This window comes from Bidens hawaiensis, unplaced genomic scaffold, assembly GCF_021521415.1.
Source record: "Bidens hawaiensis isolate Kalapana, Puna unplaced genomic scaffold, B.hawaiensis_p1.1 tig00031508_1, whole genome shotgun sequence".
NCBI lineage: Eukaryota > Viridiplantae > Streptophyta > Magnoliopsida > Asterales > Asteraceae > Bidens > Bidens hawaiensis.
Window position 1 is genome coordinate 1 of NW_027495324.1, and position 16,530 is coordinate 16,530.

A 16,530-nucleotide genomic window follows, 5' to 3' on the forward strand; every position below is an offset into this window, starting at 1 on the left:
AGAACTTAGAAGTGCATACTGAGTTCCAACAGGTGCCCCTAAAGCAATAGCTCCAAGCGCATTGACAACAGCCCCTGAAAATTAAAAATACGCAAGTGCCTATATATATCAAGAGATGATCATAATGTTGCTAAAAATGGAAAACAATTATTAATAAAGACTAACCAAGTGGAAGCCCCAATAAACCTCTAACTACAGCCTTCAAGTACTGCAATGTAACATTTATAAAAGTAACATAAGTTAATTATACGCAATCAATCATACATATGAATTATGATAAATCAATCATAATGAAAATAACAAAAATGATGAATTACCGAACTCTGATTCTTATCTTTTCGAAAGAAACTGTATACCAGAATCACAACTGGAACCTCAATCAGCTGCAAGAAGAAATTCAAACGCTGTTGTAAATAATGTGATTTATTTGACCTAAAAACCGTTTTCACATCAGAAAAGAGAAGGATGAGTAATTAGTGATTACCGATAGTAAACGGAGGGTTTCAACTGGATTCTGAATCAAATTGACATGGATTGCTAGCCAAAACGAAGCAGCAGCTAATCCAACTCCGCAAGTCAAATGCGACACAAGTACTTTTGACGGTGATGGATTTTGTACCACGGTGACTGCTCTGGCGATGTTGCCATCCTCCTGTATATTTTCTCCATATCAGTGTCGATCTGAGGTTGCTATCGGTGTAGCCGGAATCTGGAACAACATTCCAGATTGTGACGAATACTGAAGGTTTAGATCTACAGTTTTATATAAATAAAATGAATAACTCTTATAGAAACTAACCAAATTACTTTTATGCTTGTCACACAATAACACGTCTTAACACCATAAACAAATATTTGGTTTAATTAAGTCCAAACACCCTTATCACCCATCTTCATCATAATATTTCTAGACCAAAAATAAATTTAGTATATTTTCACATCTACTAATTAAAACAACTATATTACGATAACTTATATATAACAAGAAAAAGAATCAGTTTACTGTAACTCTAATTCTAATTCAAAATGTAACATTTGTTAAAAAAAACTATAGCATCTAACAAGAAAAACAACTGAAACAAGTTGAAGGAGATAATTATGGATGACAAGTAAAATAATATATGAATAAAGTAACACCTCATCAAACTTTTATCTAACCCTCTGGTCCGGTTTGAATTATTAAAACCGTAAATCAGAACGTTCGTTACGGTTTGGGAATTTTAAATCTGGCCAACCGAGAACCAAACCGATGACCGGTTGGACGGTTTTAAACCGAACCACGAGCACCACTAATATTAACTGATTACAAAGTATTTCATCAAGCACAAATCTGGTTGAAGCATTTCATCGAACAGTTGGTGTGCTACGGACATTTGTTAAAATATTTCAAAATAATAATAATAATAATAATAATAAATCCGTAATTAACCAATACCATGTTGAAAACTGAATAATAAGAAGGATTCTATACATAAAAGATGGATTTTTTTGAAATCAAGTTTTATACTCAACAATGGTGGAATTCCAATATTAATAGCCAAAATTAGCTGCAAAATTATATATGGGATGTAAGAATAAATATAGATCAGACAAGTATTAAAGCCAATCTACCAGAAACAGAAATGAAATTAAAGCCAAAGAAAACCAAACCTGGAGAACGGTGGTGAAGAAGACGACCTGAGTTTACGAGAAAACATTTTTTTGATCCATTTGGGTTATTTTGATATAGATCAAAGCCCATGGCCTAATTCATTTTTATTTCTACCCACTTTTTTTCATTACCGGTTCAGCTCAGAAACCTGTTTTTAAGTGAAAAAGGATTGGTTCGGTTTGAAACCGGAAAAAAAAACACTGCTTACAGGTTCTTTAATTGAACTTCAATCAGTTGTCTCCTTATGAAGGTTTAGAGCACCGAGCATCGACGTTATTAGAAGTAGAAGGCTTCCTGTTCTAACAACCTACGAATCTATTTTTGGTTTAGTGGATCACGAGTTTCATTTTCTTTGATTTATCTTGTTTTGAAATTGAAAATTTGTTTGTTTGATAGATTTTTAGTAAATAAAATTTCATTTCTATTTTCAACTTTCTTTACTTGCATATAAAAGTATAGAATTATTATCAAACTTTAAGAATGAATTCATCAAAGATGGTGTTGTGGTCATGATCAGAAAGAGTTCATTAAAAATGGGGAAAAATCCCATAATGGCCATTTATATAATGTGTTTTTAAAATGATCCTCATTAATTCAAGTTTTTAACTTTGTCCATTTGGTATCTCGTCACCGACGACATGATAGCAAACACCGACGATGCGAAACTGAAACAAATAGGATAACGACATGTGGCCGGAATAGGTTTAAAGCAGGGGTTCCACGATGCGTTAGTGGATAACGCATCACCGCTACCCTACGTTAGCAATATAACGCATCGCCGCTACCCTACGTTAGCAACATAACGCATCGCCGCTACCCTACGTTAGCAACATAACACATCGTCAACCCTATGTTATACCAAACAGGTCGCTGGCCATGAGATCCGGCAGGTCGTCGCCGGCGATGTGAACACGGGTGTCAGGTTTGACAGCCCGCCGTTGACGTCGTTAACAAGAACACATCGTCTGTGATTAAATGAGCCGAAGAACACATCGTCCGCAACCAATTCCGGCCAGATTCCGGCCACGTGTCGTTATCCTATTTGTTTCAGCAACACATCGTCGGTGTTCGCTATCATGTTGCCGACGACAAGATACCAAAGGGACAAAGTTGGAAACTTGAATTAGTGGAGATAATCTTGAAAACATATTCTATAAATGGGCCATTATGGGAATTTTCTTTTAAAAATGCCCATTGAGGAGGATTTTGAATTAGTCTTTGCTATTTGTGTTTAGTTGTCCTGTTTTGTAATTTTCCAGTTGGTGATCAATGTGTTGATGTTTTGTTGAACTAGGGTATAGCCCGTGTTACACATGGGTGGAAAAATATGTCAACAAACATAAAAAATTTAAACAACAAATTCATGCATAACTAAGTTATTGAATAAGTGTTACCTTAAATTTAATCTTCAGATTCCAAATAGTTTAGAAGATCATCAAAATTTGACTCATAGTTCTCACACTTTAACAACCATTTTACCTTCTCGCTAACTTCATTTTCCGAATCCAATTGTGCCATTTCTTTTCTAACATTAGCAAGATTCAAGTGATTCAAATCTCTTAAAAGAAACATAGATTCTAATATTGATTTAGGATAGTGTTCGTGTTACACGCGATGGAACATATTTAAAACATAATATATATATATATATATATATATATATATGTAACATCATATAAATTTAATCAAATGCAAATGTTGTACTTATAAATAAATCATATATTTCAATATTGTTCAATATTGTTCCAAATGATAGTATTTGAACTAACAATATATTTCAAACCCGTGTAATATTTAAAACGAAAGTACGAAATAATTCTTAGTAGTTGTAGAGATTATAATATTGGATTTAAAATTGAAATAGATTGGAAGATAATTTTGAATTTCGATTTGTTAATATTAAAGTCTATAACTTATTTTTGTAAAGTTCATATAAAGGTTGAAAATTATAGTCAAATCATTATTCATTATCATTATTATAAAATAAAGTCTAAATCATATACCAAAGATGCATACAATTACCGGAAAGTTAATTTGAATTTGTTATTTATATATATACAATATTGTATATTGTATACAATTACCAAATATATTTTTAATATATATACCATATTGTATATTGTATATATTGTATATGGTTCTTAAGTTATTAACCTTTATAAACACAATTAGATTAAGTTGTTTAAATGTAACAATATAGTCAAAATTTAAATGCATATAAAATAATATATTTTAGTTAAATCATTATTATTAATATGGACCATTAATTATAGATTAATGGTTAATCATATACCAAAAATGTTTAGAATTAACGTATTAGAAGCATTAACCTCCACTGACCTTAAATATGTAAGGTGAAATTTGAGTGCATGATCAGTTTTATAACTATCCATTACATATACTTATTTATGTAAAATATAATATAAATAGAAACGATAATAAAATTTTGAAATTAGAATATAAATAGTAATCAGATTGTTTGTAAATTATCAAAATATTATCAAAATAAGGTAATATAATGTATCTTTGAAAATTTTAGTCAACTTATTATTTAAATTATTGATCATTAATTCTAAAATTAAGTTGTTTAAATGTAACAATATAATCAACTTATTAGAAGGCTTACTATTCTAACAACTTACAAATCTATTTTCTGGTTCATTTAATCACTAGTTCTATTTTCTTTCATTCGTCTTGTTTTGAAAATGAAAATTTGTTTGTTTGAGAGAGTTTAGTAAATAAAATTTCATCTCTAGTTTCAACCTTCTTTACTTACATATAAACTATTATTTATAGGATTCATGTATAACAAACAATAAAATAAAAAGTAAAGGAAATAGAAGAAGGAAAATTCTATCCCACATTAGTGGAAGAAAGAAATGAAGAAGGTATCACCATAGTATAAATAGGTTTGTAAGTTTCTTGTCACACATCGCTAGATTATAAAACTAGTGAGCTCTTTACAAGAAAGAAAATTCCCATGTTAATGTTCTTCTAAGACATATCACACTCAGTGGTCCTAGCGGAGGGTGCGAAGCACCCGAATGCGCACGCGCACGGGCTAGGGCGAAGTGCGATGGACGCAATGTGGCGCTTTGATGGCGCACTTTGCACCGCGTACCGCGATGACGTGTAACCTTATCCAAATATATTGCGGCGTAGCGATACGCGATGAGCTGTGATATAGCTATCCATTGCGTACCGCGACGTGGAGGCTACGCAGACGAGACACGTCACTTGCCACGTGGCGTGCCACGCAGCAAGCCTAGGGCTAACTCAGCAAAGCTATAAGATGCTTCGCGATACGCGACGCCTTTGCTTATGGTCGTCGCGTACCGCTACGGGGTCCAAAATCAGCTATAAATAGGCTGGCGATGGGACTTCATTTCTTGTCCAAAATTTATGATCTCTCTAAATTCTCACACACATATAAGTATTTTATAAGTATAATACCCAAGTTATCGTAGTAATACCCTGTCCGATCGAAAGAAATATACACGAATCCAAAAGCTCTGCCTGTTAAGGTATGACATTGTGCCATCGTGTAAAGTTTCTACTATCGTGATTATCGTTATGATTATTGGTTTTATACTAATCTAGGTATACTACATTGTGCTTATTCTAGGTGCTTAATACCAAGAGGCGTTCTTTAATTATAAACTTGCAAGGTGAGACATTCGAGTTTATGTACAACTCACATTTGCGTGAGACAACTGTTTTTCCGACACTGTCATGATAATTTCAAAATCTATAAAACTCATGATAGATGGTCTATATATTTTCAAATATATTTTTAAAGTATTTTAAATACATTATAGTGATTAAGTCTCTGTAGACTTACGGGATGGTTACTACTGGTATTGTGGGGTTTTGTATAGAAGGCTTGCCTACTGGGCTATTACACGTTACTTATTGGACAAGTGTTAGCCAATAAGTAATATGATCACAGTCATAGATACGGTCGAGTGACAAGTACCTTTCGGTAATTTGTAAGCAGGCAGGTGTAAAAACATCTTATAATACTGTAACTATAGAATGTGTCATTTACAAATGAATGTACTGTAAGGCCCCGAACCCGGTAGCCCTACTTTAACGTTGGATTTACTCATAAACACAGTTCTTTCAAATCAGAGTTAATTCAAAACTTTCGCGGAAACGTTAACTTTAATCATTCGGTACAAAACATTAATCTATTCTCAAAAACCATAATATAAAACAATATAGTTAAAACAACATTTCTTTCATCTTCAGATGTCGGCCGTTCAATCCATGCCACGTGCCATACTCATGCTAACTCTTCAGCCTGATCACCTACGTGCATACTAAAAGTCAGCTACGCTGAGTGAGTTCTAGTTAATCAGGCGACGTACAATACATACGTATATCATACATACATACATATCCGAAGATACCTATCCATACTTAATCCGTTATCCTACTGCCATACATACATATATATCTACAATCAGTCTACCGAGAGTACGTTCATAGTTCGCCGTCTATACCTGTACTTAAGGTCGTGAACACGTACAAGGTCCGCAGTCCTTACCTACGTTGACCATTTATGGTACGTGCAAGGTCCGCAGTCCTTCCCTATACCACCCTATATTAACAACACGTACAAGGTCCACAGTGCTTCCCTATGTTGCAACTTGATTCATAGCACGTACGAGGTCCACAGTCCTCCCCTATGCTACCACAATACAGTTACAGCACGTATAAGGTCCGCAGTCATTTCCTATGCTACCACAATATAGTTACAGCACGTATAAGGTCCGCAGTCCTTTCCTATGCTAATGCCTATCTATAATACGTATAAGGTCCGCAGTCCTTAACTACGTTGTCGTCTATTATCTGTAACACGTATAAGGCCCACCGTCCCTATCTACGTTTACACCTAGCATCTATATCACGTATAATACCCGCAGTCCTTAAATACGTCATCACCTGCCAAGTCTATGTCCAACAGAAGCTAGAAGGATTTGTCATCCTAACTTACTATGTCGAACGTAGAACTCACATACCCTTCGTGTACCTGTATACACATACTTCACATATACAATAATTACATTATAGCATAAGAACACTCCAGGCGTTCTTCACCTCATTCATTTATCATACTCCTTGTCGGTCCGTGCAATATCCGAAGATCGTTCACGCCCCGGCAAGCATTCATTCATAACGATCATACATCATCCATTTATAACATTCATATCTTTATTTACAACCTGACAGTACGCGCAATATCCGAAGATCGTTCGCGTACCGACAATCAATCATTCATATCTATCACATATATCATATATAACATACACTTACCACTTAAGGTAAGTGTATTAATCAATCACATCGAGTATGCACACAGCCCCAAAAAACATAACAAGGAATGGGGCTAGAAACTCACCTGAATGCGGTTATGTTCACCGTATATAGTAATCCCTTTCTTGAGTTGTGCACGACTAACTGTATAACAATTACACATATCAATTAACTATCACTACCCATATCGTCTTTCTAGTTCAATTATTACCCACAAAGAACGGGGGTCCGGGGGCAGCGCCCCTGGCAGCGGGGTTGGGGCGGCAGCCCCTAGCGGGGTCCAAGGGGCAGAGCCCCTGGCTGGGGTTAAGCTGCCACCAGGTCAGCTTGGAAAAATTTTATTTTCATTAACTTTTTAACGCATTTTCCATTAGGATTTTAAGTTATTATTTTATTCACCCACTCATTCGTTAGCCCGATTCGTGGCCTAGTACTGGATTACTTTTACATAGCATCTTAAGCGAACTTAACATTCAGCGAAGTTAACTTGGCGAACTTATCATTCAGCGAAGTTACTTAGCCAACGAACTTAACGTTCAGCGAAGTTATCTTTGCGAACTTATCAATCAGCGAAGTTACTTAGCCAGCTAACTTAGTCAGCAGGCGAAGTTATACGATAACAACTACGGCGAACTTATGCAGGGATTAGCTGCAGGCGAAGTTGCCCAGCAGCAGCCACTGTTTGACCTTAACCTCCCATAATCACCTCCGTTTCAGCTGGTAACCCTTCGATATGATGTTAACCATCCCCGCGAACAGTCCCATGGTCATTTTCGGGTAAAACTTGACCCGGAAAAACATAAAGTTTGGAGCTTTCGGCTTAAACGTTCAAAACTAGATCTTATGGTTCCATTTTAAACGAGCCGTTTATGTTCACGGGTTTATTAGGTTCGTTTTATCATCAAGTTCGTTACTTTCCGTTTCACTTGGACCCGATCTACTATTGTTTCACGTTTCAAGACTAAACGTTTATAAAAACGTAAACTTTAAAGGTAAAGGACATACCCTTATTCGTTCGGTTGGTCACGTCTTGCTCGGTTATCTTGTATCTAGCTTGTATATAAGAGATCTATTGCTATTCGATGTTCGTTGGTCATTTCACCCTCTTCCTCTCTCTCGGCCGTATTTAATAGGATGCGTGTGTGTTTTTGAGTGTGTAGAGATTATGGAAAGATGGAATGAGAAGTTAGGGTTTTAGGATGGTTTAAGGGGTATTTATATCCCTTAAAGCCCATGGACCTAAGACTCATCCCACCATCTTAATCCATTTAATTACCCAAGTCCATAACTCTTTCTATATTTAATATTAATTAAATATTAACACTCGTTTTAAATCATAGACCTCTTTTATTTATCATTACAAAATTCAGGATGTTACATGTACTCACCAGTATTTCTTGCTGATCAAATATTTTAAACATGTTTCAGATGACTTGTTAGAGACAAAGGAATGATGCCTGTAGGCTTCCAGCTTAAAGAAGGCTTGTTACCAGAATAAAGAAACATGTTTTGTAAATTATGGTTTAACCCTATAAAACTTATGTTTGTATCAAAAGGGATTAAATTCTCGGTTTATCATAATAATAATCATGGTTTTTTTATAACTCTGATCATTTTTCCTAACTACGGTTCTGATGAAATTTTCCGCTGCAAAATAATTTAATAAACACCGATACCACCAATAAATGTTCACGACTTCCCTCCCAGGGTATAGGGGTCCGGGGATGTGACATCATGAGTTGTTTATTTTTGTTACATGTATTGGAATATTAGTAGTAGAACCATATATGGTTTGGTTTCTAAACAGTGGAGTGAGTGGCATAATCAAACTTTTAAGAATGAGTTCATCAAAGATGGTGTTGTGGTCATGAACAGAAAGAGCTCATTAAAAATGTCCATTGAGGAGGCTTCAGTATTAGTCTTTTCTATTTGTGTTTAGTTGTCCTGTTTTGTAATTTTCCAGCTGGTGATCAATGTGTTGATGTTTTGTTGAATGTCTAGCACTCAAGTAGGTCACCAGATCAAGTTCATTCATATTATTATTAGTATAATTATTCTTTTGATCTGGTTTAACCAAAACCTATATTTTTCCCCTACTCATGAAAAATCATAGATACGCCAATAAGGCATATGAATTACGAAAGTTGACAAATGTATTAGATTCAGTTTGTTTATTACATATTTTCGCATACAAAGAAAAATACATGAAACATAAAAGCAAACCAATTACAATCATGACGACAAGTGTGATCGAGCTCCTTAGTTGATAGGAGAGGTCAATAAGACCAATTAACTGGTTACGTACTCAGCTTCATCCAACACCACTAATGTATTGCCAACTCATAATTTATACACTTCAAGATCATTTCATCCTCGAGACTATCCCGACACACGGTGCATTTACCATCACTTTCAAGCCCTAGAACGAGTGAAAGGGGATGTGGATGCGTTTCAAGTATATATGTTCTCCCAAACTTCATATTTACATGACGATTAACACCTTAAATATAACCACGGATTTGCATGTCATACCGAAATATTGATGGAGACATTCTGTATGCATAGATTGCATACACTCACGGCAATTATAGAATGAATTTTCAGGATTAAGTTCCTCCTCGCAAACTTCACAAAAGTATTCACTCTCATGGTTCTCAATAGGAAAGTAACTCAACTTCATAGGATGCTTGTCTAACTTGATTGTAGTTGTCTCGGGTATTAACAACGCACAATCTGCGTGTATTTGAAAATCACAACTATGGCAACTGAATTGATCCCTCCAACATACTAAACCGCAAATACTACATGGAGTATTATGAGATGTGTACCTATAACCTCTTAAAAGGAGGTGTTTTGGGTGAGAAGCATGAGTGATTTCTTTAGGTAAGAAGGCACATTTAACATCAATATAGTAGTCATTGCATTCCTTACAGCAATAGACGAATCCATTGCATTCTAGAAAACAAATACAACACATATACTCCCCATAGAAGCTATCGGGGCCTTTTGAATGGAGAACAAAGGTATGTTGTGGGTGATTAGGGTGGTCTTTCAATTCAGTAGGTAGTCGGGAGCACCACTCATGGAGAACAAAGTTGCAGTGCTCTTCCTCATTGGCACACACATATATTGGGCCACTCATAATTGGTCGAACACATGCATCGCATAAAAGTTCAATTCTTTTCATTGGGTCATGATAGGATATTGATTTTATTCTTGAATAGGCAGGGCTTGGGCTTGTGATATCACTACTACATCGTGCATCCCACAAAATTAATGGATGTTGGTGGTGGCTAATCTGTATTTTGGCACCACTATTAATTTCTAATACACGTGATCCATTCTCCTTGAAAAACAATTGTCTTAGTATGCTATAAGATGGATCAGGAAATGGGAGTGAACAAGGTCAGGATGTTCGGCATCTTTATAGTTTTTTATGATTTTACCTACACCTGATGAAAAACAACAACATTTGAGTACTAAATGAAAAACCACAAACTCAAGGCATAAAAGAGCCAAGCCATCGCAACCTACTCGAAAAAACTCATATTGAGTTGAGCTTACACGAGCTTAAGTCCGAACTCAAGCCTAAAAATAAGATTGTTTAATAAACGAGCCTGAGCTCAAGCCGACTCGCGAGCCTAGACGAACCTATAATTTCTATAATTTTTATTAAATATATACTTTAATTATAATTGTTGTACAAAAAAAATTATGATAAAATAACAAAAAAATATATATTTATTATATAAGAATTTATGTGTTATATATATAAAACAATTAATAAGAAGAGTTGTTCTGAGCTGAGCTTGATCAGCTTGAAAAATTAATCGAGCGTTGACTTTGAGCTTTAAAAATGGAGCTTGAATTCAAGCTCTATGTAAGTTAAATGAGCTGAGCTCCATCTTGGTTGAGTTTGGGTTAGGCTTGGCTCGTTACACCACTAACATGAAAACAACTCTAAATATATTATGCAGATCTACCTGGAGATGCCAGGATGGACATGAAAGGCTCATTTCTTGAAGTTGCACAATTTAGATGAGTATAGTATCTACATTTTTCACATTTGTAAATCCAAAGATTATCAAATTCAAATGGTTGAAGACATACCCTACATGGTGGGTAAAATTTGGATTCTTGATCCACTTGCGGAAATGAATAGCAAAGATCAAGCGGATGAATATGGGAGAAACAATTATTTGTAATATCCTGGATTCGCACAATGATTATGAATGAATACGGTGGGGCACATGGGACAATAATAGAAGGTGCCTTTATGCTCCCTGCCACATGCGTCACACTCACTTAAAATTTGTGAATAGAATAACTACATTGAGAACATGTGTAATAATACCTATGAAACCAATTGATTTCTTCTTCGCATCGGAAACATGTACATCGAAAGTTTTGTCTTGCAATTGATTTATTCTCGTCCTCTTCCTCGTCTTCTTCATATTTTTTTTCAAGTTGCAGTTGTTCCAACCACAAATCTATGAGATTTAATGGATGTTCGAGAATAAATGAATGTTTGTGCTCAAACATTATATTTTTTCTATTTATTATGAGTAGAAGAAATAGCAACAATTTTTTTAAAATGAAATGAGAATCGGGAAGAATAGCACGCAGCATATAAGATGAGAAGGGATGATCAGGTTATAAAAAAAGGATTGTGTAATTAACACAAAAGGGTGCATCCTTATCTTCACAGTCAAGTTTATAATCAACGAAGTATAAAGGATAATAGTTTGATACTTTTATATAGTTGTATAAAATATCTGTTGGATAAATTGGGATTTGTATTCCGATAAATTGCTATGGATATTGAATCATAAAGATTTTCGGTATATTAGCATAACTAAATGATGTTTTAGAATTTTAATTCATTCTCATAACCAAATTGTTATTCAAGCATTTTGAATCTATGTTTAATTATTTTTTAATTATTTACATAAGCATCATTTTCACTTTCACTTGTTAGTTGTCATCCAGCTTATGGTAGAACACTCACTTTACTAGTGAGAGGTAGGGGGTTCAAACCTCACTATCATCAATTTATATGGGAGATATGAGGGATGACCTAGCTTGTCAGGGTTCGAGTCCTGATCTCACCTGGTTTTACCGGCTCCTCGCTGTCGTGCCATTTGACGGGCGTGGGGGTCGGGTTTTATCCGGTGAATCCCTCAATAGGTGGACCGCTATGGGCTCCGTCCGTCCGGACTAGTGGCTGCCTCAGGCTACCTTTAGTCAATGGGGATCGTATACGGAATACCCGGCGTTACTTAGTTGGCCGTTAAAAAAAATTGTCATCCAGCTTATAACTATATCAGTTGCACTACTTTTGTAGCTGATAAAATATTCATGTATGTATTTTATGATGATGGGTGTAAATAAAAGTTTGAGGAAAATTTTAAAACAGATTGATTGATGTATCTTAAAAATTATTGCAAGTTACCATAATATATAAAATAGAGCATGCATAAATTATGTGATTAAATAAATTAACTGATAATATGTGTGATGTCATTTCAGTATTTAATTTTTGAGAATATCTCATAGAATAGTAACCAACTTTTAAAAGTGTTTTAATTAGGTCACTCATGCATATTTTTCTCAAATCGGGTCACTAAATCTTCAAATCGAGTCTCACCGATTTTTTTGTTTGTTAAGAAAGAAATGGAGGATAAGATGTGAGGGTCGGAATTTGCAATATATGTAGTTATATTTAAAAAAAATAAAAAACGTTAATTATATTAAAATTCAAAAATAAAAAATAAAATTCATGTCGTCACTCAACGTCAACATAAAAAAAAGATAAAAAGATTTCCTATGTGAAACAAAAAATAAAACGTTAAAAAAACATGTTAAACATTTAATTTAATAGATTATGAAATTTGAGTGACCTAATTTGAACACTTCTGAAAGTTGAGTGACCTAATTGGAACACTTTTGAAATTTTGTTACAAGTGTATTTAGCTATATCTATATTATTGGCGACCCAATAAGCTTTCTTGGTATCGAAAACATTATTTAAACTTTAAAAAAAATATTTATTATCACTTCCTACCACCGGCTCTCTTTTTTAAAAAAATTCTTTTATAAATAAAACACGTAAACAGTAAACTTATTGGTTTTTTTCCTTGGATTCCAATACAGTTTGAAGCAAGGTATTTTGCTCTTTTCCTTTTCTTTTGCGAGCAAAATAGTTAAAGAGAAAATTAGGTGTGAAGTAATGTATCATTTCCATACAGAAAGAATCAAACAAAAGAGAAAATGAAGTTTGAAGTTATGTATCATTTCATTCCCTTAGAAATATAGAGAAAGAATCAAACAGAAAACGTATTTTGCTTAAGTAGGGTAAAATGAATTCACATTATGGAGGTGAAGTGATATGTGAGACTTCTTTTAAGTTTGAACTAAAGACATTTTGGTCTTAATAACCAAACTCTCACACTCTCACCCTTTTTGTTTTTTCAAAATCCAAACAAGAATCCAACACAAAAAATGCACTATAAACGTACAGCATAAAAATAATTAAAAAAGAAAAAGAAACTACCACAAACGTCCAGCACAAAAAAAGTTACGGTATAACAAAGTTTTCATGCTTACAAAAAACAAAACAAAAAAATTTCTCACAACAATATACACATGATAGTCAACTTAAATATAAACAAATGCTTGGCTTTATGTGTGCATTATAAATAATGTCGTATAAATAAATTATGAATATATAAAGAGTTCAAAAAAGCCAACAAAAATGGCACTTTTAAAAGTACCCTTTATCATGACTTTAAATATCTTTACTATATATAATATAAATTAAGACGATAATTTTAAGGGTTTTACAATACTTTAAGCATATGGTACAAGTTTGAAGAGGGACAAAGTGGTCATTTGAAACACAAATATCACGTGTATTTCTTATTTTACCAATATAGTTATAATTTTAGTCCCTCTGCTTTAACTAACTTTATGCAAATGTAAAAAATAGTTACAAATTCAACCTCTATCTTTTATATATCTACTCTTTTTAATTTCACTTTTAACCCAACTTCCCCCACGATGTTTAAATGATCATAACTTTTTCATACGTTAATATTTTTCTAAAAGAATTACACTATAAAAACGAACATTTATTCTCTTTAATTTGAGTATGATATTGTCATAGTTTGTTTAAGTTATAAAAATAACATGTTATGTATAGGTGTTTGTGGTCCGCTTTTGATGGTTTTGAATTAAAATGTGAGCCACATCGTTAGTAATGGTATTATCGTTGAAAACTGAAACCGAACCGTTGAAAACTGAAACCAACCAAACTGAATCATTACCAACGATTTGGTTTTGATTTTGATAATAAATTGAGTTTAAAATAAGAATGATTAGTCTGTATATACCAACAAACGATTTCACTGTTTCAAATAGAACAATAAATAGGCGTAAATCTGTTACGTGATTACCAAATTATGTGTTTCCCGCTGCATCGCGCGAGCACTCGTCTAGTTTTTAAAAAAATAACTATTTCCATAACTTTTTGTCTCGTATATTATACATGGCTTTAAAAAGCTCTCATAAGTGTACAAACTCTTCGATATAAAAAAGAGTATCAGTTTTGTTTAATAAATATGACGTGACAGTTTCTACACGTGGTGGAACCATGCCCCCACATGTGGTTCTGTGTGGAAAATGCGTGCAAATAATACGACCTTTATGTTTTAGCTTCCACGTGACCACACACGTAGTCTAAGCAGCATGGTTGACTCTTGCATTCTCGAATCCAGAACTACGAGCAATATGACATCATATGCTTGAATGACTGCAAACCCTCGCCTTATCTCGGTTTGAAGAAAGTTTTTGTTGGCACTTGGCAGTGTTTTCTATATTAGTATGCTCTATATTTTCAGTACTACATCAAATAAAAAACGTAGTCCCTAATAAAGCAAAATATAATTTATCTATTACATAACTAGTTATTGATATTTGATTCTTGTGTTTTGAATTTTTGATACTCTTGTCTGACCATTTGAAGAAACACTAACCGGACCCCGGGCAGGTTACTGGTAACCTGGGGGTTAGATAGATGTTTCCCACGAGGGGTTAGACCCGGAGAAGATGGTTCTTCTGATAACCTGCAAAACAGACACCGTGAGCTTGTCACTGAGAAGGGGGGGGGGGGTTCCTCCTTGTGACCACCCTCCGGCGTGAGAATCAGACTAGATTGCTCTTTAAATATAAATGTATATTAAGAGATTGCTAGAGCAGATATCAGGTATAATATGATGATACAAGATAAGATGAGATGGTCATACCATTTGTGGTATTTATAGCCGAATGTAGGTTTCCAAGGAGGTGTGGCGGCTGCAACAGTGTTCCTGTTCCACCAACAGTGGCCTACGCACGTGCCCTGCTGGTAGTTGGTGGGTAGGCAGCGGCTGATAGTGACCAGGCCTGCTGTGTACTATTCCTTTTCCACCAACTGCCGGCTATGCACGTGGTATGGCAGTAGTTGGTGAGTAGGCAGCGGCTAATAGTGACATACAGTACAGGAGCATGCTGCTCGCCATACTGTTGTCAATAAGCTGTCGTATCTTTAGTCAGATCTTTTGCCCATACCTCGTCAGGTACAGTACAGAAGATCTTCCCGTATCGTACGGACTGGCTTACTTGGGCGGGAGTATTCCCCCTCCCGCCCTTGTGCGGGATTGTTCCCGGCTTCGCTCATTCCTTCAGGTGACACTGAGTGATTGAGAGCTAAGTGCCTTGTGCGTGTAGCCTTGCTGCGCGGGTGGCCTTCCCTGATGGCTTGTATCCGAAGCTGCGGGAACAGGCGGAGTCCTTCACCATCGGGAGGCATTTCCTGCGGGAACAGCTTGCGTACTGCGCGTAAGAACGTCACGTCTCTGAGCATGGTTGGTCCTGCGGATCCAGTTGGTTTTTGCGCAGACGTCCCTCTTCAAGGTGAGTCTTGCGGGTCCAACTGGGCTCTGCTGGGACCTACCTCTTCAAGTCCCCCCAGTCCAATGTTCTTCTCATGAGTGTTTAATAAAGTGAGGTGAACTTTTGGACTTAAGCAAAGGGTTTTGAAAAGGGTTTTTTAAGGTTTTCCATGGGGATTCCTCCAGCGGAAGTCCTTGTCACTTGCAGAAATTCCCGAGTTTCCTGCTTGGTCTTTGGTTATGATGCGGGTAGGTCTGTAACCTCCTCGCAAGTCAGGAGCGTTGAGTCCCACTTGTGTGGATTCTCCATGAGGTTTTGGTAGTTTTGAACATAGTGATCAATTATGTTAAAACCACCAATTCCGTCCTGGAGCTTCAAACAACGTAGTTCTCGACGTTCCCGCTATGCGGGGATGTTATTTCCGTTTCCGCAAGCATTGCCCAGAAGATCTTTCTTGGTTTCAATTCCCAGCGGAGCGCTAGGTATGTGAAGGGTTTTTCCTTAACACTGTACCCGCGCTCGTCTTACGGTTACTTTACTTCCAAGGTATTCCTGGCGTCAATTCCCTGCGGGTGCTAGGTATGTGAAGGGTTTTGCCTTTACACTGTACCCGCACCCGTCTTATAGTT

General features: G+C 35.6%; 1 protein-coding gene across 1 annotated transcript; it reads right to left on the reverse strand.

Annotated features, from left to right (window-relative positions):
• Positions 1 to 19: 19 nt before the first annotated feature.
• LOC143582248 (uncharacterized) lies at positions 20 to 3,223 on the reverse strand (the record flags this gene model as incomplete). Its single annotated transcript, XM_077064859.1, has 5 exons — positions 3,131 to 3,223; positions 485 to 652; positions 318 to 383; positions 166 to 208; positions 20 to 74 (listed from the first exon to the last, which is right to left on the reverse strand). Coding segments are annotated over exons 1-5 (425 nt in total), but the record flags the coding sequence as incomplete, so codon positions are not given.
• Between the last annotated feature and the right edge of the window lie 13,307 nt (positions 3,224 to 16,530).